The 25,378-nt window shown below is 37.9% G+C and overlaps 1 protein-coding gene across 5 annotated transcripts in view; it reads left to right on the top strand.

The window, feature by feature from the left end:
* Positions 1-1,624: 1,624 nt before the first annotated feature.
* Positions 1,625-25,378, top strand: part of LOC117415311 (polycomb group RING finger protein 5-B) — a 62,812-nt gene continuing 39,058 nt past the window's right edge. For 2 of the 5 annotated variants that reach the window (XM_059026429.1, XM_034025468.3), the window contains exons 1-8: positions 1,625-1,790; positions 3,816-4,149; positions 11,481-11,577; positions 15,310-15,365; positions 17,642-17,701; positions 20,614-20,759; positions 21,114-21,212; positions 21,865-21,954. In XM_059026429.1, the coding sequence (XP_058882412.1) occupies positions 4,038-4,149; positions 11,481-11,577; positions 15,310-15,365; positions 17,642-17,701; positions 20,614-20,759; positions 21,114-21,212; positions 21,865-21,954 (660 nt within the window). In that variant the 5' untranslated portion in view covers positions 1,625-1,790; positions 3,816-4,037. Of the gene's footprint in view, positions 1,791-3,815; positions 4,150-11,480; positions 11,578-12,509; positions 12,551-15,309; positions 15,366-17,641; positions 17,702-20,613; positions 20,760-21,059; positions 21,213-21,864; positions 21,955-25,378 lie in introns of those variants that run through there. The other 3 variants (XM_059026428.1, XM_034025467.3, XM_059026430.1) reach the window with 2 other exon arrangements.

Here is a 25,378-nt window from a genome sequence, read left to right as displayed (position 1 = left end):
CACTAAAAATAAATTCAATGTGTTAGTGCTGAATAGATCATATCTACACCAAATAACAAACTATGTTACCTGTGACTTAAAGACTGAAGCAAAATTGATTTTAAACAGAATGTTACATATTGTCAAATCAAGGATGTGGTTCCTTCTCTAATATTGGCAGTGTTGGACATTTGCCTCAAGACCCACCTGTTCTCTTTTGCTTTCCGTGCTCTTTAAGCCTGATATCTGCTATTAGCTGCTGTTTTGCTGCTATTATTGCACATATTTGGTTACCATCAAGTATTATGCACTTCCCACTGTATTTAATGTATTATACTTTTTTTTTTATTTGTTTGTTTTTACTGTATATCATGTATTATGCATTTCTCTGTATTTAAAGTATTATGGATGTTCTTGTTGTTACTGCATCTTGTAAAGCACTTTGTGATGGTGGTCCACTGTGAAAGCCCTATATAAAATAAAGACTGATTGATTGATTGATACACAGGGTTCAAGTATATACGTATATAAAAAAAGGAATTAACATTCATGCATACTTTTTTTTTTCTTTTTGCCATATTACACACCTCCACAGAAGAACTGTCCCAAGAGAAAACTCTCCAGTTAGTGCAGCTGGAAAATAACGTAGCCAGACAACATATTTGCTGTTCCTCTAACTAATGCCAATTGTGCTGATACTGCATTTGCTAAAACCAGGTTAACTCAACCATATTGTTGACAAAAGCACATCTATTACATACGGAACTTATTATTATAATATGGGTTAGGAGTGCTGCAGTGAGAATCTAATATTACAATAATATTATTGGTGCATTAGCTATACCCTTGAAAAACAGTGTCATCTTTATTATTGGAGCAGTATTTTCAGAAACTTTGTGGCACAGTTCACTAGTTTTCATATCTGGACATTTAAATCTGGAAATAAAATATAATATTGGTAATGCCCCCCATGTCATGATGCTAAAATATTAGTTTTACAGTACAAGGGGCTGAAGTAGGTGCTAATGGTGCAGCCGTATGGTCTGAGGCTTCCATTTAAATTACAAGTGTTGTGTTTTAAAGGCACTTGTTTTATAAATAGTATTTCCTACCTGAGAACTTTTAATTACAATTTAAGAAAATACTGGATTCCAAACATTTTTTTTTTTTTTTTTTTGCTTTTTACAGTACTGTGAAATATATACAAGACAGGAATATATTTAAAATGTAATTTGTGTATGCATATATAACGTCGAAATAAATACAGTAATAGTGTTGGGTCCTTTAAGAACAGTTGTCTGTATTTGGATTGGACTCACAAGACATGAGACATCAAAAACTGCCACTCGTGCAGTCTCAACAACATCGAATAATGAAATGAATCATATTATTTCTAGACATGTACGCTATACAACCTGCAACACATCAAATGGTCATATTATTAATTTACATATTACGTGCATATTCGTTGTGATTTTAGATGTCCTATCACTCATTTGTGTAGAATAAATACAAATTCCGATCTATTCTCTGTTCACAGTTATGTAGTAGTTAGTAATTGAAGGCTGCGCCCTAGTTTGTGTCCAATCAGAGGGTATATGCTGTGGAATGAATAAGGCAGCAATGCGTAAACAATCTCCGGGAAAGTCCTCCGCCCCTTTCTATCAGTCTCGCTCAGTGAAGCTAGTTCCGTGTTCTACTACTTTATTATTACAACACCATTCACTCTCATAACCCACCGTGAGATTTATACACCGTGAGATTTACATCAGATCCTCATGACCATGGCCTCTTGAAAATAAAATAAAAAGGTAAGCGATGCGGTGTACTGAAAAAAGAGAGAAAATCAAGAGAAACATGCGACGCTATTGCGTATCATTTTCACAAGGTAGTGAAGTTTTTGGGGTGGGATGGGATGTGATCATGTGTCAGGATATATTTATTTATTATATCAAGTTGCTTCGACCTTGTTTTGTGGATATAGCGTGGCAGAGAAAGCTGCTGCTACGTGTGTTTACAAAAAGTGTTACTACTTTGAAATCGATTTTGGATAACCTTCACTTTGGACGACTAGGTAACTAATATCAACGAGGCGTTTAGAGTCTAGTAACCCCGTTTTAAGTAAGCTGACGCAAATTGTGACGTTTGTGGCTTCCTGGTGATGAAGGATAGATAACACAGCGTGTTCACTGTTACAACTGTAAAAAGCAAGCAAGCTTTGGATTTCTTTGCTGCGTACTGAAGATTTTTCTAGCAATCTTACTTGACCAGCTGTACTCAGATGCGACGTTCTCTATTACAGAGCATCTGTTTCTGTACTATGTAACCATTATGTATGTTATTTTACACAATTCTAAATTGAATTACTGGTGAAAAAAAAACGTTTATCTACCAATACTTAAATTATTGTTAGCAGTTTCCTAATGAAAAATATCAAGCGGCGGTGGGTAGCTACTGACAACTGGAATGTTTTTTGTACCGGCACCAACACCTGTACTTAGATATGTAGAATGACGTAGGACATCTTATAGTAACCTACAGAAACTAGCTTTAGGACAATGACGCTCAGTCGAGAGTCGAAATTTAAATTGTTTCTATTTGTGTCTGTTTGGAATCTGCATATTATTTGCAAAACCAACAATTTAACACCATGAAACATATGCCTGCCAGGCACGTACAGTAACCAAAACTTTTATAACTTAGTTTTGGTGTAAAAGTGGCAAGTGCATATTCTTACCTGTCCAATGGTTTTCACAAAAATTATATATATATATATATATATATATATATATATATATATATATATAATGTGGGTGTGTGTGCATGCTCTTTAGTGCTGACTCCCCCTTTCTTGGAGTCAATGACATTATTAAAATGGTCTTTCTCAATTACTTGCTGGTGAGAACCACATTTGTGTGAGCCTAATTTTCCTTGCTGCACACTGTGACTGTAGCTTATTATGATTAGGGGCATAGAAAAAACGGCAAACAGTCACATTAATATACTCAAGCTTCAAAAGGAGTTCTTGGTAGGCAGGTTACTGTTGTAAGATGATCATACTACAGGTGGTCTTCAGTTTGACTGTGTCTCTATGCTAATTTAGAGATGGTTCTATGCCAATATTTGACTCAATAAATGACTTTTGTTGTTTTATTGTTATGCTCTTCTAATTTATTTTTTTCAATATGTTTTCCTAACATACTTCAGCAGATGTACAACACTAGAACCCTTTCTGCAGCACCCCTGTGTTAGTAGACTTCTCAATCTTCAATGTCTAATATCCCTCGTGTTCAGGCTCTAAAGGGATTCCATTAATTCTATTTAACTTAAACATGTAAGCACATACAGTTTTACATGTTCAACAATATTGTAACCTTATACTTACGAGATCATGTCAAGAGTGTTTCCTGTGAAGTGCTAGACAAAAACACTTTTTGGGGGAAAAATAAAGGGTATCCACTATTTTGCCTTTGTTTATGTTTTCATTTTGCATTTTACAGCTGCAGAATAGCTTTCAAACAGTCAGTACATTCTGCAGAAGGAAGTAGCATGAACAAGCCATGTTAGGTTTACAGAATGGAAGCTTCATTGAGATTGGAAGCTTGTGTGAATGCAGTTAAACAAACAGAAAAGTCAACAAGATTGGGTTTGTCATGACATAGAGTGCACAGAAAGTATACAGGCAACTCAGATTCATATTTTCGTATACTGGGATACTGTAGCTTTAACTTTTAAAGCATCCCAATGGTATTGAATAACCAGTCCTGTACTTTTGTGGCTTCCCACCCACATTTTGAAATAGATTGCTTTTGTAATGTAAACCTTCCAACTTGCAGGTGCAGAAGTCCTACAGAACCAGGGGAAGGTTACAATGAAGCACCCTTGAGCTTCCATTCGGGAGAATGTATTTTTCACAAGGTGAAGATTCGCTTGAAATTAGACCGATGCGGGGAGCATCCCAGCTGTGCATTGTAGCACAGCAGCTCCTGTGAGCACCGACTGGCCCCATCACCTCTCCTCCTGTCTCCACGGTCCTGCCAGCCTCGCCTGTCCTAGAAATGGCTGCTCAGAGGAAGCATCTGGTCAGAGATTTTAACCACTACATCACCTGCTATGTTTGTAAAGGATACTTAATCAAGCCCACCACAGTGACCGAGTGCCTCCACACTTGTAAGTATTGAAACCATGGCAGTAATGTAAGCCCTGAAAGCACACATCAAAGAATGTGAATTAAGCCATTGATGGGGTTAATTGTAATAAGTGAAGAATGGTTTATAAGGGTTCAAAGCAGAGTAGGACCCCTCCATGCACCATTCAGTGTTTAATGTATGTGGTTGCTGAATTCTGTGTTTTTAGGTTGTAGGGGATATAAGTATCAATTGACTATGTATATGCTAAAATCAGCCACCTTTACTTAAATAGAAAACACTTCACTGCACTGTGGACCATATAAAGCCCCCAAAAATGTTAGAGATAGCAATAAAGTGTTGCACTATTATTACTGTCTAATTACAGAAAAAAACATTTTCAGTGGTTTTTAGTCCAATGTGTAAGTACATTTCCAGAGGGGAAACTTGTAAGTTTTGGGCTAGGCCTATGGCTTTCTTCTTTTTTTTTTTTGGCTGACTTTCCCTGGAGCTTGGTCACCTACATTCATTAAGCTGTGAGCTTCATGCTTTGGAGCACTGGAGCAATGATCGAATCTTCCTGATTTCCCTGTTGGTAAAAAAAATAAAAACAAAGCAAAGCTTAGATTTCACTGGGCCTATATTATCAGCTTGTGAATTGGACCTTTTGCTGACATTTGCGACTAATTTTTGTAGCATGTTAGCGCTGGCATAATATATGAATGAGTTAATTTGCAGCAGATGTTTGTAGTCAATCAAGCTGGTCAGAAGCCACATTTTCTTAATATTGTATATCAGGTTGAACACAGTAACATACTTATTGTTATTTTGGGTTGCCATGGCAACATAACTCACTTCTGTCAAAGGAAATAAAAAAAATTCTGCTCCCCTTTTCTTGGAGAATTTCATATATTTGTGACCAGGGTCATTTGATTAAGCTGACCAGAGAATGCAATTTCTAGCCCAAAATAAAGAAATGCCAGCGGAGGAACAACAGTGTACGCCTACCTTGAAGACAATAGGGCACATGCTTTTAGGCAATGTGAAACGTACCTGCTAAGCACTGCTGAGGGAAGTATGATTGAGAGTGATTGTAGTTCAACTGGAATACCAGAAATGCTAACAATACTGTGGGAAGATAGAGGAAGCACATACAAACCAGGGAAGTAAGTGGTCCAAATGAAACTAATCATAAAAGGTAGTCCTGTACATTTTCATCCCATTCAGATGAATGCTGTAGAATTCTCTTCAGGTTACTTTCCTTTTTTATCTTCCATTTGTTGGAAGCGGTTAAATCGGCTAACTGTCCATAACCTGGCCATACCATTGCACTCTCCAATAAGGAATAAAGAACAGTAACTCTCAGCTGAGTGAGAAGTCTTCTTTGGAGTCTTTCCCAATCGCCACTCCTAATCTCTACCCATTTAAATAATGCACAATAGCAGGAACTACAGTAATGTGGTGAAATAATTGAGAATAATTATATGTATTAAATATGAGAATTGTCAACGCCGCTCACAAAGTATTAGTCAAAATCTGTCCAGAAAAAGAAACAAGGGTTTTTGCTCACCTGGTGCTGTAAAACAGTCTTCTGCTGAAAATGACTGGGATTTTCTTTAGTAAATTAAAATCAGAAATGTTTTATACAAAGAGTCAAGTGCAGTACTTTGAAATGCCTTTTATAAAAACATATGCTGCTGTATGCTGTACTGTGTATAACTACAAATAATGTATTTATTCACATACAACTGAGTCAAGTTTGACTACAGTTTAAAAAAAAATATTTGGAGAGGGTTTATTTTGAGTTATGTGAATTATGGAGTCATTAAACTGCATCGTCAGTGTGTTCTTGGTTAAAACCCTATAGTTGATTCTAAAGTTTGAGGACTTAATTTACTGATGTACAGTATAGTTTTTTTCCCCTAGTCTTTCCTCCTTATATCCCATTTATGAATAGCTGAGGTCCATTGACACTGTGAACTGCGTGGCCTGTTTGAAACTGCAGGAAATAATTTAAGACTACTGTGATTGTGTATCTGCTTGCATGATGTTTGTAACCAAATATTTTGATGGCATTACACTAAAGATAAGGTTAAAGAACAATTCCGTTAGCTATGTGGATTTTAAATTTTAAATATCACTGTAGGAAAATGCCAAACTAAAAAACCATTGGGCCTGAGCTCTCCTAGCAGAGAATTCCACACACTGGGAGATCCAGGAAATGGAAATTGGAAGATGCTTAGTCAACACTGAATGCAGGGTGCAATTTGCTAAGAAATACAGTGCCTATAGTAAGTATTCACCCCCCTTGGATGTTTTTACAGTTTGTTGTGTTACAACCTGAAATCTTGATGCATTTAAATGGGATTTTCTTTCCTTTGATTTACACAACCTACTCAACACTTTCAATGTGTGAAAAAATGGGGGGGGGGTTGAAAAAACAAATCATTTAAAAATAAAAACCTGAAAAGTCTTCATTAGATAAGTATTCACCCCCTTTGCTATGACACTCCTAAATAAGCTCAGGTGCAACCAATTGCCTTCAGAATTCACACAGTAAGTTAAATGGAGTCCGTATGTGTGCAATATAAGTGGTTCACATGATTTCAGATGAAATACACCTGTCTCTGTAAAGTCCCACAGTTGGGTAGTGCATTCAAAGCAAAGATACTACCATGAAGACCAAGGAGCTTTTGTTGTGGAAAGGCACAGATCAGGGGAGGGGTATAAAAAGATTTCAAAGGCATTGAATATCCCCTGGAGCACAGTCAAGTCGATCAGTAGAAGGTATATACGGCATCACCCAGAATCTGCTTAGAGCAGGCCGTCCTCCCAAACTGATCAGCCGGGTAAGAAGGGCATTGGTCAGAGAAGCCAGCAAGAGGCCAATGACAGCTCTGAAAGACCTACAGCGTTCCATGGCTGAGATGGAAGAAACTGTCCATGTTCCAACAATAGCTCAGTTACTCCACAAATCTGGCCTGTATGGAAGAAGGAAGCCATTTCTGAAAAAAGCCAATGTAAAATCCTGCTTGGAATTGGCAAAAAGGCTTGTGGGAGACGCTGAAAAGATGTGGCAAACGATACTGTGGTCCGATAAACAAAAATGGAACTATTTGGCCTAAATGCAAAGTGTTATGTCTGGCGCAAACCCAACACAGTACATCACCCAGGTAACACCATCCCTACTGTGAAGCATGGTGGTGGCAGCATCATGCTATGGGGATGCTTTTCATCAGCAGGCACTGGGAAGCTTGTCAGGGTAAGGGCAAAATGGATGGAGCTAAATACAGGCAAATCCTTGAGGAAAACCTGCTTCAGTCTGCAAAAGACCTAAGACTGGGACGGAGATTCACCTTTCAGCAGGACAATGACCCCAAGCACACAGCCAAAGCGACACTGGAGTGGCTTAAAAAAAAAGAAAGTGAATGTACTAGAGATTGCTGTCCAACAACGATCCCCATCCAACTTGACAGAGCTTGAACAATTTTGCCAAGAAGAATGGGCTAATATTGCACGATCCAGATGTGCAAACCTGGTAGAGACTTATCCCAAAAGACTCACAGCTGTAATTGCTGCCAAAGGTGGTTCTACCAAGTATTGACTCAGGGGGGTGAATACTTATCTAACCAAGACATTTCAGTTTTTTTGTTTTCCATTAACTGTTGTTTCACAAAAAAAATTCTCTTGCCTCTTCAAATGTATAAGTCAAAGGGAATAAAAATCCAATTTAAATGCATCAAGATTTCAGGTTGTAACACAACAAATTGAAAACTTCCAAGGGGGGGTGAATACTTACTATAGGCACTGTATATGGTATTAAAAAAGTACATATGTGTTTGAAGCATATAAATGAATAAGCCAAAGTTACATTGTTGAGAACCATAATGTAGTCCTAAATTTCTTTGCCAGTCCTCAGCTGTCAACTTTGAAACACTGCCTATAATGCACGGTGTGAATGGAAGTGCACACAATAATAAAAAGGAGATTTTGAAACCTTGCCAAACCTAATTAAGGCTGTCAGGTTTTTGAGACAGGAACACTTTACTTGCCAGTGCCTAAAGCTTTCCCCTTGTAGAAGAGGGATCTGTTCTACCCAATGTTCTGGTTTCTCAACAGAGTGATGTGTTAGTGAGATGAAGCCTTTTGTTTGACACACCATCTGGGACCACTTCTTTAAATATGGTCTCTGTTAGAAAAGCGAGCAACTAAAGGAGAAGCTGTGTAGTATGATTTCTAATTTCTGTACAAAACAAAGTTGTTTTTTTTTTGGAGGGGGGGGGGGGGGGGGAGGGGCGTTGTACAGTAGTATAATTCAACTTCAGACTTGTACAATACTTTATGTGAGTAACAAATTCTCCTTTGTGTCCATACCTCTCCCTTATATTGTTATCATGTTTGCAATCATTCAGAATAGTTTGAAGTTGGTCTCATGATATTGTGAACATTACCTGCTTCATAGTATAGTATAGAAGTGAAGTCAAGTTGAATGGTCACAATATCACATGACTTGGCAAAACAGGCCTACAATCAAGATAAAAGCCAGTTAATGATATATATCTTTGAAATTCAATGTGTGGAATAGCTTTTTGTATAAATCTCTGTAAAATGTTGTCAACCGGTAGTGGTTTCCAAACTAAAGCTTTCAAAAGCTTAGCCAATCAGTTTTCAGTGAGTACATTTAAAAAACATTAACAGACTGAATACAGTAAGGTCTTATAACAAATGTCCAGACAAAGTTTTATCAAACTCAGACAAGCACAGGTATTGTCTTCATTCAGCCATCCACTACATCCATGTTGCAGAGCAATACATTTTAATTGCCTCAGTTGGGTGTGTCCAAAACCTTGTGTAATTTCTACAAAAACAGTGTGTGATAGTGATAGTTTGTGCATGGAGGCAGGGAGGGCATTAAAAAATGAATTGTAGATACATTTATTACTATAAACTTGTAATAAATATATTTTAAAAAGGTCTGGTGCTGTAACAAGGACTCTGAAGTTCGTTTTATTTTCGCTTTTGATTTTCAAGCAGGGATTTTTTTTTCCCCCCAAGAGAATTAGCAGCAGTCATTTACATAAGAAAGTAGAACCTCACGCTACAAACATCCCAGAGGCACATTGAATCAGCGAAAGGATGCAGAGTCTAAAGATTTTGGCACAGAAGCACCCTCTCCCCCCTTTCTCTCCCTAATCATGTCTTTAATAAAATAAAATGCTAAATAGGGAAGCTGAGAATGCAGGCAGTGGTAAGACAGGAAACAAGTCAGGTCAAGCAGCCCCGATTCTCATTAAGCCTTTTTTTGCATCACCTGACAAAACAATTCACATCATCTCTTGGGCATTATCACTCGGCCCCCTCCTCTTTATACACATGAGGGCATGTGTGTGACATTGCTGTGGAGGATGGTGTGCTACATGTAACTCTTGAAGGTAAATGATCAGCAGACTTCCTGGAATAAGGTGCTGATGTCACCCTGCCCACACTGCTTCACGTAGCTTCACAATCCAAATAAACTTGAGCTGTCATTACACTTCACAAGCTGCACTGGGGGACGGCTTCCCAGCAAACTCATTTTTTTTTAGTGTTTACTTTGTCCGCTGTGTGTTGCAATTCAAATCCAATATGTGACAGAGTGTCAGGATTATCGAAGATATTGAAGTGAAGTAGTTCATACATAACTGGAATGTATCTACTAAAATGTGTAAAACCTAGTGTTATTTAGCCAACTTGTGGTATATGTAGTTTACGTGAAAGCTGCCGAGTATTTATTAGGGTTGCATTTACCTGAGGTGTAACAAAGAGGGGTGATGATTTATTCAGGGATATCAAGGTATTTTTTGTAAAACGAGAGATAAACTGATAATGTAACATGGTGTATTACATTTGTTTTATTTTTTTAAAGGAAAAACCAATGTTATCCCATCACAGGTAAAGGCTTTGAGAATATGATCCTTAGTAGATTATGTCTTTGAGTTTAGTTTAAACATTTAGAGAGTAGCAGATTTAGTAGTAATAGTACACTCAGCTAAAGCATGTACTGGTACATGTAGCATCCTAACTGGGTTTTTCCGTCAATCCCGTGGGGTACAGAGTTAATTATGGCAAAGTCAAAGCATGAAAATGTACTGTAACTTTGTCTTTGTTTCTATGTTGTTTAATTTACTGTAGATTGACAAGGAGTAAAACAGATGGAGGAATGCCACTACCCTGGGCTCTTATAATTGGACCTAAAAAAATGATCTCATTAATAAAGTTTTTAAGGGCGATGAGCAGTGTGGTGGTGTGGAATAACTTGCATGTGTGTGTTGGGGTATGAAATGAGTGTTTGTGAGTGTGTCATGTGCATCTTAGTGGTGGTAGCGAGTCCTACATTTTCATCTTAAGGTAATTTACAAATTAGAATGTCACATTTCTGTAGGGAAGACTGTAATCAGTAGATGCTCTTCTATTCACTAACTAGAAAACCTCTAAATGAAGGTATACAAATCGTGACTCATAACTTGTTGGGTTGATTTGAAGGCTTGCATGTGCCTTCATAATGGTGAATGAATAAAACGATTGCAAATTGTAACACAGCGATCCTGAAAACATTGAAAACATCTACCCACTTGCTAGACCTATGAGCATATTGGCGTATTTGCTGGTTTAGGCAAAAACCCATCTACAACAGTGTGTTTCTAGCTGATTGTGTTTGTTCTATTCAAGAATACCACAGTCTTCCACTTTCATAAAATATTTGGATCCAAAATAAGCTAAATGTCATATACACGTAAATTCCTGATATATCTATATCTATATCTATATCTATATCTATATCTATATCTATATATATATATATATATTATTCAAAAAGTCATAAGTGAATGAGGGCTAAAGGGAACAGGGAAGTCATAAGTGAATGAGGGCTAAAGTGAATGAGGGCTAAAGGGAACAAATAAATAACATAACTGGTCACCTGGTGGTCTTTGATTACTGTTTCTGTGGTTGTCTGATTGTGGTCTGTGTAGTTTTATATTATCCACAACTTTAAAAAAATCAATAAAGTACACTGGTGAGGCACAAGCTGAAACACCTGTCTCTGGGTCAGTTTAATCAACCTGTATACCATTGGATAAGCCACAGCTGGATATTAATGAAACATTTTACAGAACTTGGGAATTCCCCTGGATTGCATCAACCACCTGGTTATCCCAGCAGGGTATAAGATGATCACCCCTTAGGGTGACAATATATTAGGTTTATTCCAAGTTACATCATCCCAAGAGAAGGTGTTTCAGAATTATGTTTCCACAAGCCAAATAGAAAAAAAAAAAACTTGTTATTCAAAATGTTAGCAGTTTTAAACAATGTTATGAACCTTTTTTATTCCAGTTTGCAAACGCTGCATCGTCCAACACTTTGAAGACAGCAATGACTGTCCCAAATGCGGCATCCAAGTTCATGAAACAAATCCATTAGAAATGCTAAGGTAAGAGATGGAAATGTATTGCAAAAGAAGACATGTAAAGCTAATGGAATGTACAAGAATCAACTGCACCAAAGGTAGATGCCTATGCTCACCAAAAACAGAAGGCTAAATTTTGGCATGAGTTTTATAGGCGTGCCACAAAATATACATAAAACTTTCTTTTATATGTTGGTATATGTGGTACTTGGGTAAGAAATGTGTTCCCTTTTTTACCCCACTCAGATTGCTCTCTTACTAAATATCTTGGTTTCACTGAATAAATTATCATCCCCTCTTCAAAAATAGGTAAAATCTTTTAATAAAATGTTATCCATTTACTACCATTTGCAAATGACTGGATTTTTTTTTTTTTTTTCATTTTAACTCCCAAAATGAGATTCTGCCATGGTAACTGCCAAGACTGGTATAGCATCCAGTCATTCTGCATTGGTAGCAAATGGATAACATTTGGGGGTCGCATTGCATTGAAATCATTTTTGAACAGTGGGCTACTCTTTCTTCAGGTGTTATTCATTGTGGACGAGTAAAGATTAACCACTTCACTGCCTTATTGTTTTAACCTGACCTATGGCAATATCAATGATACAGACTGCATGCTTTGATATAGTGTCTGCATAGTTGGTACATAATAAAGTTCCATTACAGGTAGTAGTGTGCAGTAGAAACAATTTCACTGCCACATTGCTTCAACCTCTGGAAATATGATAAACATGTTTTTCTCCTAACCATTTTACTTCATGTTTACAATTTTATTTGTGTCCCCCACCCTTTGTATTTCATAATCCTGCCCTATTAAAATGTTTGAGTTCTCACGGTGATGAGTCGATTGTGTTATAAATTCAGATGCCTCAGCCCTTCCCCTGCCTCACTCTGCTTCTGTACCTGATTCATTATTTCATTCATTCAATATTCGTTATTTGTCACCTGCATAGGGCCTTCTCTACGAGTCACTCATCTTAGCCCCAAACTTCCGGTATGTTTTATGCATAGATTTTTAAATATTGGTTATAAGTAGTAATTAAAAAAAAACAAAAAACAGAAGGGTATGTGCATTGCTGAAATCAAAACTTGTTTCTTCTTTAGTTCCACAGCTTTCCTCTCCCCCACAAAGGACTTGGAATGAAAGTATTGTAAGCAAGGGTACTGGAAACAGGACCCAAACAGACTTAAAATATGTTTTTCTGAGGTTCCTGGGAACTTGAGCTTGACATAGCTTTGGGTCAGTCTTCCAGAAGGTTATCACCTGTATATCACCGCATTGGTAGAAACATTTGTCTACTTGCTCTTACATATTTAGTTGAAAACTGATGTGTGAAATTAATCATTGAGGTTACAGTAGTTCAAGTCCTCAACAGAGGAAATGGTGGAGCTGTTGCCCCTGTGCTAGCACCACTTTGAACATCTTGTTTTGTCATCTGCTTTGTCCTGGGACTTGTTGATCACCTTATATATTTTAATTAATCATTTAAACTACGTTGAAGATGATATTTTCAGCTTGGTTGCAAGAATAAACAGTTCAATTGTTGTGAGAAGTTTCTTGCAAGTTTTATGCTGTTAAAATAATTTTACTGCTGTCTGAAAATGTTCTTTTGCACTTGGGTGTCCTTCCTGTTTACTGCTTCAATAACAGAGAGATAATAAGTTCAATCATATTTGTATTCACCTCCTTTTTATTGTTTTTTGTTGTATTATGTGGTGCCTCTCTGATGATCTTTTCTGTCATCCAAAATCAATTCACATTTGCCCTTAGCCAGATTAGAACATGTTAGGTCATTCATTTTTCACTCCAGAAGTGAAGCCCACTGCATGAATTTGCTGCTTCACAGACATTGTACAACCAAGCTGAATGCCAGATTGCAGATTCAGCACAGCTCTAATCTGACAAGGAAGATTGAGATGGAAAGGCACTCTGTCTGGACTGTGTTTTCTAGACATATAATGGCATTCTAAATTGAACCCTCCATGAACAAAAAAAGTGCCTGGACCCTGAGTCTCATTGCCTGCATAATTACCTTCAAAAAAAGGGCTAACATGCATTTTTTTCTCTCTCAAAAAATACATTTGATATGTTTTTATAGGGAGGGATACATTTCTGCTTCAGCCTTTCTTTGTCTGTATACTACAGTGATAGGTCATGCATTACCTGGTAAATACTGTAAGTGATTCCCAGGGGTTCAATTGGAAATCAGCCCAATGTTCATTTGGCTCATAACTTCTGTTAATTTTTTGTAATTGTTTAAGCCCAGATAATTGAAAAAGTTACGAGAAACTAATTTGAGTGTAAAACAATTCAAAATAGTTACATAATGGATGAGTAATGTTTTGTAAGTTTTTGGGACCCTTGTTTGCTGATGCTGTCTGTACATTAAACAGCATTACCTCATACATGACTGCATGTGCGGGTTTGCACACAGCTGCTTTTCAGTTCCTCAAAGGGCTTACTGAAGTAGTATATGACTCTCAACACACAGTTGAGGAACATTATGAAATGAGAGTCAGTTGACCAAGCCAAAGGGATTGGGACATTGCACACATGTTTTTCTCAAGTTTTCCCACTTTCCAGACTGTTTTTGCACATGCTAAAAGCTTAAAGCAAGATCTGTCTCTAACTATATAATTTTTTTGTGTGTTTTTTGTTACTACCATAAACATATCGTATATGCCTGTTTGATTAATATAGCACCAAATACAGTAATGCACATGTTTGCATATATGGACTTGCACACCTGTCCTGTGGGGGGTGTCTGCTGACCAAGAGATCATCTGAGCATTAAGAACAATTTGCAATGAGGCAGATTTTAATATCTGAACATGTTTCCCTGGTTTGTAATCATTTGTACAGTGAATTTGATCTTTACCATAGCAAGCCACCAGGCAGCAGCTGGCCTGCGTGCCTCAGTCAGCTCTTCTCCAAAACATGTCTAAGTTACCCAGTTCTGTAGGGTGCTCAGTGCAACATAGAATTACACAGGTGCAATAGCTATAGAAGAACTGTAAATCTGCAGAAATGCAATAACACAGATTGCAGATTTTGTGTTTTGTGTTAGATGATGGAATAATGGAATGCTGAGGACTAAACGACAGTTAAAATATATACTCCCAACTAAGTACAGCAATTTGCTGGTCACTGTTTGGTCAGAACTATGGACTCATGTAAAACAATATGACACCGAGTATTTTCACTTTTTGTGTTCACATTTTATAGTGTTTGCCAACATGCTCTTACAATTCCAAAGGTACTTTGTTGATCTAGCCTGTATTGTGTCTCTGGTGAAAGATGATCTGTCTTACTAGAACTCAAGAGTGGATCCTTAACTCAGGTCAAAGCACCTTAACAAAGATTATATCAAAGTGAACACAGTATTTGAGTATATGCAATAAGAATTATTATAAAAGGGATTATTGCTAACATCATCAAAGCTACTTAATCTTTCATATATAACATACTCTGGACTTTGCCCAATGCCTTTTTTTTTTTGCAGATAGCCTGAACATTCGGTATCGTGTGCTTGCTTCTTTTTTTATTATTTTGATAGAATGCAGTACCTATACCACAGTCTGTTTTCAGGCATCCCACACATACTTTATTCTTGTCGTTAGACAGGAACTTGTCAGTTTCAGAATGACTTTTCGCTAACAAACATCTTTATGATCTATATTTGGCTTATTGTAATCGCCTACACCATTTTCACAGAACTCTCTTAACCGTTGTGTTTTCTTTTACTTGGAAAGGCTGGACAACACCTTGGAAGAGATCATCTTTAAACTTGTGCCTGGACTCAGAGAAAGTAAGTTTGCTAAATTGCTTTTTGTGTGTTTCTGTGATAGAATCAGATATGTGAGTTAAACCACTTAATACTAAACGTTTTTCTAAGAGGGCTGATATTGTAGATTTCTAGAAGATCCATGGTTGTCTTTGTACAAACTAGTTGAATTTAATGCTCATTAAATGTGGAGAGACCATGGCACTAGCTTAACTCGCAGTGCCAACAGGTGGGAGATGCCGGTCTTTCGATCTTGGGGGAAACAAATGTTATGAAAATGAACATGATATAAAGTATCCCTTTCAGGTGCTGTACATATTTGCACACAACCAAAAATGCAAGGAGTTACCAAAATGAGGAATAAAATGTAAACAGTAGTCATTGGAACATGATATTAATACTTTCTAATATCTACTTACCACTGGACGCAGTTGATACACAATAATATCTGCTTCTTAATTATAAATGAAAATTCACACATCAGATCCTGCCTTCACTTGTACTAAATACCATGTACCAGGCCCAATACCCGTGTACAAATTTTGCAGAAAATATGAAACACTTGAGTGAATATCCTCAGTGTATATATACATCATTATCAATCTGCAACTAAATAAAATGAAGCATTTCAGATTCAAAGTACAATTGTCTTCCACTGTATTTGCTTCAAATACAGTAGAACTAGGATAGCACACTACAAAAAGGGAAGAGGATCATTCAGTCTTTTCTTTATCAATGTATTACATAAAAATAGCAAAAATCTATAACTGTCATAATGTATAATGTGATATCTTGTAACAATTGTAAGTCGCCCTGGATAAGGGCGTCTGCTAAGAATTAAATAATAATAATAATAATAATGTGTAACGTGATTCCATACAATCTTCATACCAACAGTAATACCTCTAATAAAGGTTTATAGTAAAGTGTAATAAAACACAGTGAAAGCATGGACAATGATAATAAGCATTGTGAAGCCCAGAGGTATGGCACAGCATATTAAAAAAACATGGCAAACCATGGTAACTGCAAAATACGGTGCAAATGTACTGTTTTAAACTTGTATAAGGGACAATTGTGTCTTATTTAGATTTTTGGCAACTGGTACATGAGAGTTTGATTACTCTGAGCTGCGCTGTTAACTTCCAAACATGTACCATTTACAGTGCAGTGTGCCATTGCAGTTTAGCAAATTAGCTGCATACCGGTACCATGTACCTGCTGAAACAAAAAAAGTAGGCCTCTGCCTGACCCAAACCCAACCTTCTAATATGAAATTGCAAGCCGACCCAGACCTGTCCGCTCCTGTTGGGTTCTGTCAGGCTCAGTTTGTTGGCCTTGAATGTCTATGTAAAAGATATAGAATGCTAACATTAGTTCCCTCAGCTCATTACATTTAATTGTTAAGGATCTTAAAGCAGACATTGTTGTTTCTTTTTCCTCACAAAATTAACAAATGTGCTGGCCACAGAGGAGAGTGACAAGTGGCCTACATTAAGGACTCTGTGTCAGTAGCAGTGTAGGAAGCTTAAAGTATTTGGGAATAGCTTCTGTAGATCCTTCTGACACATGTGGTGTACAAAGTACTATGATTTATTAAAAGGATGGATTTAGACTTCAGTTCATTTTAATCTGAAAAGAGCTAGGCTGTGTTGAAAAGGCTGGATAGGTAATTCTGAGATGATATGTTTATTGATTATATTTTTCTATCTAACTGACACTGATCATCATCTTACTGAACGATACTTGTGCCATTTATTTAGATTTAGGTTGTTTCAGTTGTGAAGAGAAAGCACAAGACACTCTCTAGTAATGTGTAAGATCAGTTGTGCTAAAAATAGAAAGTGGCTAACACTCACTGAAAGAAAAAAAAACCTGATATGTTGTGAATATCTACAGAGCACTTTTATTTAGAACTCAGTGGGGGGGAGGGGGGGAGGTGGTTGGCAGTTTATAAATAATTGTTTTTGTAGTTTCAGATTCCATGCACTGACAGTTAAAATTAGAGCTATGACAGGAATTTGGTACTGCCCTTTGGAGGCATGTAATCACATTGTAATAACATTGTAATTATCAGTGTTTAAATTGTTCTGGAGCGGTGCATGACCATTGGATACAAATACATCTGCCCTGTTATACAGCACATAGCCAATGAATCATGAGATTCTGGTGTGTGCTGCTTATTTTACATATTTATAAGTTACATTTCACAAATGATGTTTGCACATACTAAAACTGTGTTAAAGGAACAGTATTAATCTTTTTGTTATTATTATTATTGTGCTTTGTTTCTTGGCTAGAGGAGCAACAACAGGAAATAGAATTCTGGAGGAAGACCAAATCAAGAGAAAATGGAGGAGGTAAATATGAATGGCACCCATATCTTGTATAGTCCCATTCAGTCCCATTCAAATAACAAAGACCCCCCTCCCCTTTCACAGAATACAACCAAATTAAGCAGACTAGCACAATAACACAGTCAAGGACAGGACAGTGCAGCTGTTTCATCCAGGTTACCTATACCATTGTGAATTGGGGATATCATACTGGTAATATCTTGAATGACCTCAAATTGTTTCCCTTTGTAGTCCCATGTACGTCATTGCACAGGTAATTAACATTTCTTCACACACTACTGCTATATGAAAGACTTGGGTGGCTACCATTAGATCTGGCTCATAAATATACATTGTTTCCTTCTCAACATATAGGACTGCAGCTTATATGGAAAATAGATATTGTCAATGATTTCCAGCTGGGGATGCATTTCCTCGGTGAGGGGGATAAGGTGGAGTTGCACATGCATTTAGCATCTGCTTATCTTATCGTAATAGTATCATCATCTTTGGGGGTTTCCACGCTGTCATTGAAAACAACTTTTACCCCAAATTATAGAGGGTGTCAGAATCTGGGGATATATAAAAGAATCTGTCCATCCGTCATACCTTGCCAGCAGTTCCTTACACAAACATGAAACCCTTATTAAGACCAGTACTGTTAGTTGACCAGAAAGACAGCTGCAACATGAGCAGAACACTGAACATGATACGGCACTATGGCCTTCTCTAAGTTAGTGGATCCTGAAGGTACTTTTATCAATTCGTCGTGCTTGCTAGCTAAGCTTCTTAGTACTGTCAGTTAGCTCCTGTACATCAACCAAACAAAATGTACCACCTACATTGTACTATTTAATACCTATCTTGCAGTACCTAGTCCTGTCCCTGGCAAAGTAACGAAAGAGGTAACAACCTGCAGTGCTCAAAGGAGACGGATCTCTACTGTGCAGAGGATGGGTTAAAAAAAATCTCAGAGTGCAAAGGATTGCATTCGTCTGTTGAACTGAAAAGAAAAGAATGCTTAAAAAATGCAATTGCTTGCTATGCAGATGGGAGAAGATATTTTGAACGCCTATCTTTTGTAAGCGATCTAAAGGTGTATTGCCTCGTGCAGTTTTAAAAACAGAAGAAGGTTATTACCCTATTAAACAGCATTGGAAATGGCAGTATTATAGTTGTTTTCTGTAAAATGGTATCAAAAACACCATGTGGAAAAAAGGTATTCATGACATCCATATCTGCCTTCTGCAGGTAGTGGTAGGAAGGGTTCCAGCTGCTTATGTGCCTGCAATTGAAACTACCTTTAGGCAATGGGAACACACTGGACAACCAAGAAGCCTTTTCTTTTTTAAGGTTTAAAAGTCCCGGAAAGGGACAAATAGCTCAAAGAGAATTTGTTGAGAAAAGCAGTTTGACTAAAAAGAAATGTAGGCGATCCTGTAGGCGGTGATGAATCACAGCAATATAGATCAGACAAAGGGTAGAAGAAGATTAAATATCTCTGGCACCTGCTAGACAGAACTGAACTGGTAAATTTTAAAAAGCGTTCATCTGCACTCTAGTCCTTCCTTAGAAATGTAAAGTTCTACAGTATTACGTCAATAAAACAGTTCCTCTTTGCTACAAGATGATCAGGTGCATGGTTTCAAAACATCTGTGAGAGAGAGAGGGTTAACATTGTTTTATAAAATTAAGTGAAGATAAAAAAAGAGTACAGTTTGCTTTGTTTTTACAGTTTCATTCTTTCAGACTGAGATAGGTTCATAGACAGAACAAGATAGGGAGATAAACTTTACACAGAACTGAAGAGATGCATATAGGGACTAAAAAGGTAAGAGGTGAGTTAGACAAGATAAACGCCTTTTTGGTGATATTCAGCCTCCAGTATTACTAAGCGAGACCCATATTAATTTACAATGTTTGATCATTAATAAGCTTTAATTTTTGTCTGTCAGAGTATTCATTTGGCAGGGAGTGTCTGGAGCTTGGTGCATTGTGATGATAGTAATTAATTGTTAACAGATAATTGCACAGCTAATATGGAAAAAAATGACTAGTGCAGGCAGTCATTGTGGTTAAACTAGGCAGGGTTGCTTAATTATTCAGACTTGTCAGCTGAGGAGAGATCATAGTTTGGGGGGGTTTCTAAATGATATTAGTGGTAAACTATACAGAGACATTTACACTTGGTTTGTTAAAGCTGAAGAGCTAAACCAGTTCATAGACAGATTTTAAAAGGCGGTTTATTTTCTTACACGTTGGCTACTGCTTATTGTTTACTTTTTTAACACTACACACATAGACTATTGACTGCCATCTATTGCACTTGGTGACAAATAAAGCACATTCATTTCCATAAATCTGCTTTTTTTACAGTCAGAGATGGGGGTTGTCTGTCCTAAAGGAATATCTTATTTCCATATTAAAAGTTATTTGACACAGTGAAATGACACTTCAATACAAACACAAACATTTCTCACTTACTCACTAATTATATACTACATGAGATTTTCAATAGTTTCTAAAGCGTCAGACCTAACAAGACACTGGCATTGATTCATAATACAACACAGTTACTTCCATTTTAAAAGATTACCATAGTAAAGTGTAATAAAGCATAGTCAAAGCATGCTAAAACAAAATACAAGGCTTTTAATAGGTTAATGCGAGTTTTTTGTTGTTGTTGTTTACACTTTTGCTATTGCAGTGGTGTGTTACTGTAACTATGTAACTTTATGCAAGGATTCTCTGGATCCCCTTTTTCTAAATATGTTTTTCTACACACACCGTAACAAATATAAACAAGCACACAGTTTTTAAGGTGCAGGCAAATGGAATAGGCACATTAAAGTGTGTTTACTTCACCATTGGCACCCTTGGTTGTACTATCTTGAATGAGTTTGCAGCTTTCTTAACATCTTGATTGTTTACCACAGATGACAGTCCAAGAGCCAAGAGAGCCCGAATGGATGATGAAGATGAGGAAGATGGAGACCACGATCACCACAGAAGTGACCCCCAGATAGCTATCTGCCTTGACTGCTTAAGAAACAGCAGTCAGTCGGCAGAAAACATAGTGAAGGTTAGCTGAACTACAGCATATAAGAGTACACTATTTGGGTGGAGTCAGCAGGATTGCAAGTGTATGTCTAGACTTTAATGTTAATGGGAGAAATAAACATTATAAAGTTTTCCAAGCATTCTGAGGGAGACATTGTAAATTCAACATCTATATACACGAGTTAGGGTTTGAATAAGATCAGGGTTAGGATTTTGTATGGTTTACTGAGGATTGTTTTTGGAATTATTTCCAATATTCTTTTATGTTTTTGAACCATAATGGAAATATTTTTTTTTTTTTAATTCCTGTCTTGTCTAACAGTCTGAGTTTCTACCCAACCTTGAGAAAACGATCTTGTTTCAATTCCCGCTCCAGGGCTTAATGAAGAAATTTATACGCTGCTCAACTCGAGTGACAGTTGGAACAATAAAGAAGTTTCTTAGTCTGAAGTTAAAGCTTCCAACTTCTTATGAGGTAAGCTATGTCCTGTAAACCTCATGCATCTTGGATACGATCACCAAAGTTTACTTACCTTTTGTGATGTCTGTGCTGTGAATAAAATTTTGTTTGGGAGTAAATCCATTTCTGCTTCCACTTTGATTGGCATACACATCTATAGTACTGTAGCAACCATAACAACACATTCTGATAAAGCTTTAGATTATGTGTAGCATAAATCTACCAGAGTCAATGCGGAACAGAAGTGTCAGTCCGATCGTTTTTTTAAATGAAATGTGAAAGTAGAGTATGAAAGCTTTTAATATAGAATATACAGAAAACGAAACAGTTAAACATAGAGTCTGTCCAGTTGTCTAGAAGTATGCTACCCCCCCCCCCCTTTTGATACATGTCATATGTTCGTCTACCCCAATTCAACACCTCTTGCAATGCATCTTGGGATCTGCAATGCATATTGGGATCTTGCAATGCATCTTGGGATCTTTTTTATATATGTTTTGTTTTGCATTGTTCTGTGATTCCTTATGGTATACTTGTGAGTTGCTTTCTTGTACTGACAACAGATTCATTGCTCACCACTTTAGAAACAGATATTTTGTTAACAATATTTTGTTACCTGTGGCAGTATTATCTGTAACTATAATGTCATGTCTTCTTTTGGTCACAGCTGGATGTACTATGCAACGGTGAGATCATGGGGAAAGATCATACTATGGAATTTATCTATATGACAAGATGGAGACTTCGGGGTGAAAGTGTAAGTACTGATTCATTTCTCTGCGTATTCCATTGCATTACTCTTTGTCTTTCCTGAAGAAAATCTGTCTAGTAGTTACACTGCCAGAGTAAGGGTTTGCCATTAGTTGGATCAAACCTCTTAATTTGTTGTTAATAAATTGGCCCTTCTATTTATAACACTATGTAACACAATTTTTGTTCCTGGGTAGTAAGTGTTATTTCCTAATTGCTTATGCCTCAAAAGTATAGAAAATGTCTATTATTCCCCACAAACTTTGCTTTTGTGACCAGGACAGTGATATTTTGAAATTTACCTATTTCCAATGAGAAAACGGGCGAATTTGTGTCTTTTCGTTCACATAAAACAACCTATGAATCCAAATTAACATGTATTTATACTAAAGTAATACAAAAATGACTACAAAAGATTTAGAAGTGAGTAGTTTTTCGAGATTTACGATTATACTGTAAATCACTGTCACGAATCAGCCCCCAAATGTAGTCTCCCATCATGTTCTCATTATACTGTCCTTGGTAGCGGCGTTCAAAGTCCAGTATATCCTGGTGGAAGCGCTCGCCTTGCTCCTCCGAGTACGCTCCCATGTTCTCCTTGAATTTTTCAAGATGAGCATCAAGGATATGGACTTTGAGGGACATCCTACAGCCCATTGTGCCGTAGTTCTTCACCAGAGTCTCAACCAGCTCCACATAGTTTTTGGCCTTGTGATTGCCCAGGAAGCCCCGAACCACTGCGACAAAGCTGTTCCAAGCCGCTTTCTCCTTACTAGTGAGCTTCTTGGGGAATTCATTGCACTCCAGGATCTTCTTTATCTGTGGTCCGACGAAGACACCGGCTTTGACCTTTGCCTCAGACAGCTTAGGGAAGAAGTCTTGAAGGTACTTGAAGGCTGCCGACTCCTTATCTAGAGCTCTGACAAATTGTTTCATAAGGCCCAATTTGATGTGCAGTTGTGGCATCAGCACCTCCCTGATGTCCCAAAGGCAAAGATAGCAGGGAAGCTTGGTAAAACCGCCTTGGAGACCCATCAGGAATGCCACCATTTTGAAGTCTCAAAATACGTCTGCCGGATGCTTGCAGCCTCTTGATGCCATCTCAGAAAAATGCAGATATGTATCCACTTAGGCAGCTGGAACTAAACTGAACTGGTGGGCTTAAGGCCCCTGTATTTATACTACTATTTATATTACTGGAAAGTTCTAGAAGTTACTCCAAGTTTACTCAGCATCTGGAATGTTCTGGAAAATAGGTAAATTTCAAAATATCACTGTCTGGTCACAAAAGCAAAGTTTGTGGGGAATAATAGCCATTTTCTATACTTTTGAGGCATAAGCAATTAGGAAATAACACTTACTACCCAGGAACCAAAAAATGTTTTAAAATTTGTTACGCGGTGAATTCATATCCATGTAATGCCAAACATTTGATTGATTGTCTGTACACATATAAGAGAATGTCATATTATTATCATAACCGTGGTTCCCTGAAATAGAAATGTAACCATTACCTCACGGGTATTAATCCTTTGATACTGTCTAACCTGAATAGATATTCCAAAGCTGCACGCAGTGCCAGTAATACAGCTGTGCCCACCCCCGAGGGTATAAAAAGACTGCTGACACTGATATCATCATCATTTTTCATTCAAGACTTTCTGCAATAATGAACACAGCAACCTTGAAGGTTAATGGTTACATTTCGATTTCAAGGAACCAGGGTTATGATAATAACCTAACGTTCCCTATCAAGTACATAATGTAACCATTACCTCATGGGTATGAATACCAAAGCTGTCGCAAGGCAATATTGCAGACCAACAGGAATGCTACAATCAATCAATCAATCAATCAATCTTTATTTTATATAGCGCCTTTCATAGTGGACCACCATCACAAAGTGCTTTACAAGATGCAGTAACAAGAAGAAAATCCATAATACTTTAAATACAGAGAAATGCATATACATGATATACAGTAAAAAAAAAAAAAAAAAAAAAATTGCATAAAACAATACAGTGAAAAATGCATAGTGCATTAAGAACAGTGGAAAGTGCATAGTACGTGATAGTAGCATAATACATGAAATAGTAGTAGCAGATATCAGGCTTAAAGAGCATGGAAAGCAAGAGAGAACAGGTGGGTCTTGAGAGTTGATCTAAAGCGAGTGACGGTGGGAGCATCACGCACCAAAGCTGGGAGAGAGTTCCAGAGAGTCGGAGCCATGAAGCTAAACGACGAACATTATTGACCACCTTGCGCGTTACCATGAGGAACCCCAGTCCAAGTAGCTAGGGCTAAAAAATTGAGGGAGAACTCACAATTTAAGGGTCGAGCTCAAGGCCGCCCTTAACACTCTTGTTCCAAAACCAGGGTTTTGTGGATGCACGACATTCATTCGATTTAACCTAGTAAGGTATGGTAGTAGCCCACACCACTGCATTGTAAATGTCAATGAGAGATGCACCCTGGAATAAAACCCACAAATTTGCCATAGGAATGAGCAGTGAGCTTTTCTGGAGCGGGCAAGTTGGCCAGCTCATAGGCATTCTTGAATGTGTCTGTGATCCATTTGGACAGCCTCTGCCTAGGCAGGGCTTGATCATAGAACTTTGTTCAAGAACAGATAACACATCATGCACACTCCCTCCAACTTTTCATCCTGTCAATGTAGCACGGCAAGGCCCGCACTGGGCAGAGCGTATGGAGCTGCAGCTCCCTGTCAGACTGGAAGGAGGTGGAAGAAGCCTCCAAATCTGGACTGGTTGACATGGAATGCCAAGATAGCAGGATTAGTATGAAGAGCAACCTTTGTCCTGGCTTGTGCAAAAATTAAACAGGCTTACGCAATTGAAAATGCTTGCATCTCACCCACCCGCTTAGCGGATGTGATTGCAAGCAAGGAAGCTGCTTAAAAAGATAAATATTTCAGCTCAGCTGAATGCAAGGGCTCAGAGGGAGGCTTCATAAGTGCTTCAAGCACCACGTTAAGCCTCCAGCGAGGGACAACGTCTCCAGACACAGTGGGAGCATGACGAGCGGTGGGAAGACATACAGCAGCTGCGTCGGCCACTGGTGTTCCAAGGCATCTGTCGCCAGTGGGTCCCCGTCTCCTGTTATGGAGAACCAGCGGGGTCAATGGGTCGATTCCTGGGAGGTAAGTCTATCACTACTCTCCTGGACCATTGCTAAACGAGGCTCACCACCTTTGGGTGAAACCTCCATTCTGAGGCACTGGGAACTCCCCTTGAGAAGAGGTCCACCGCTTAGCTTATCACTCCAGGCAGGTGTACTGCTCGCAGGGAGAGGAGGTGATCGTGCACCCAGAGCAACAACTTGTGGGCTACTCGATGGAGACTGAGGAACCTGAGGCTGCCCTGGTGGTTGACGTAACCACCACTTTTGTATTGTCTGCACGGACAAGCACG

This window comes from Acipenser ruthenus, chromosome 7 (assembly GCF_902713425.1).
Source record: "Acipenser ruthenus chromosome 7, fAciRut3.2 maternal haplotype, whole genome shotgun sequence".
Taxonomy (NCBI): Eukaryota; Metazoa; Chordata; class Actinopteri; order Acipenseriformes; family Acipenseridae; genus Acipenser; species Acipenser ruthenus.
Note: the sequence above shows the minus strand (reverse complement) of the source record. Positions and strands in the feature narration are given on the sequence as shown.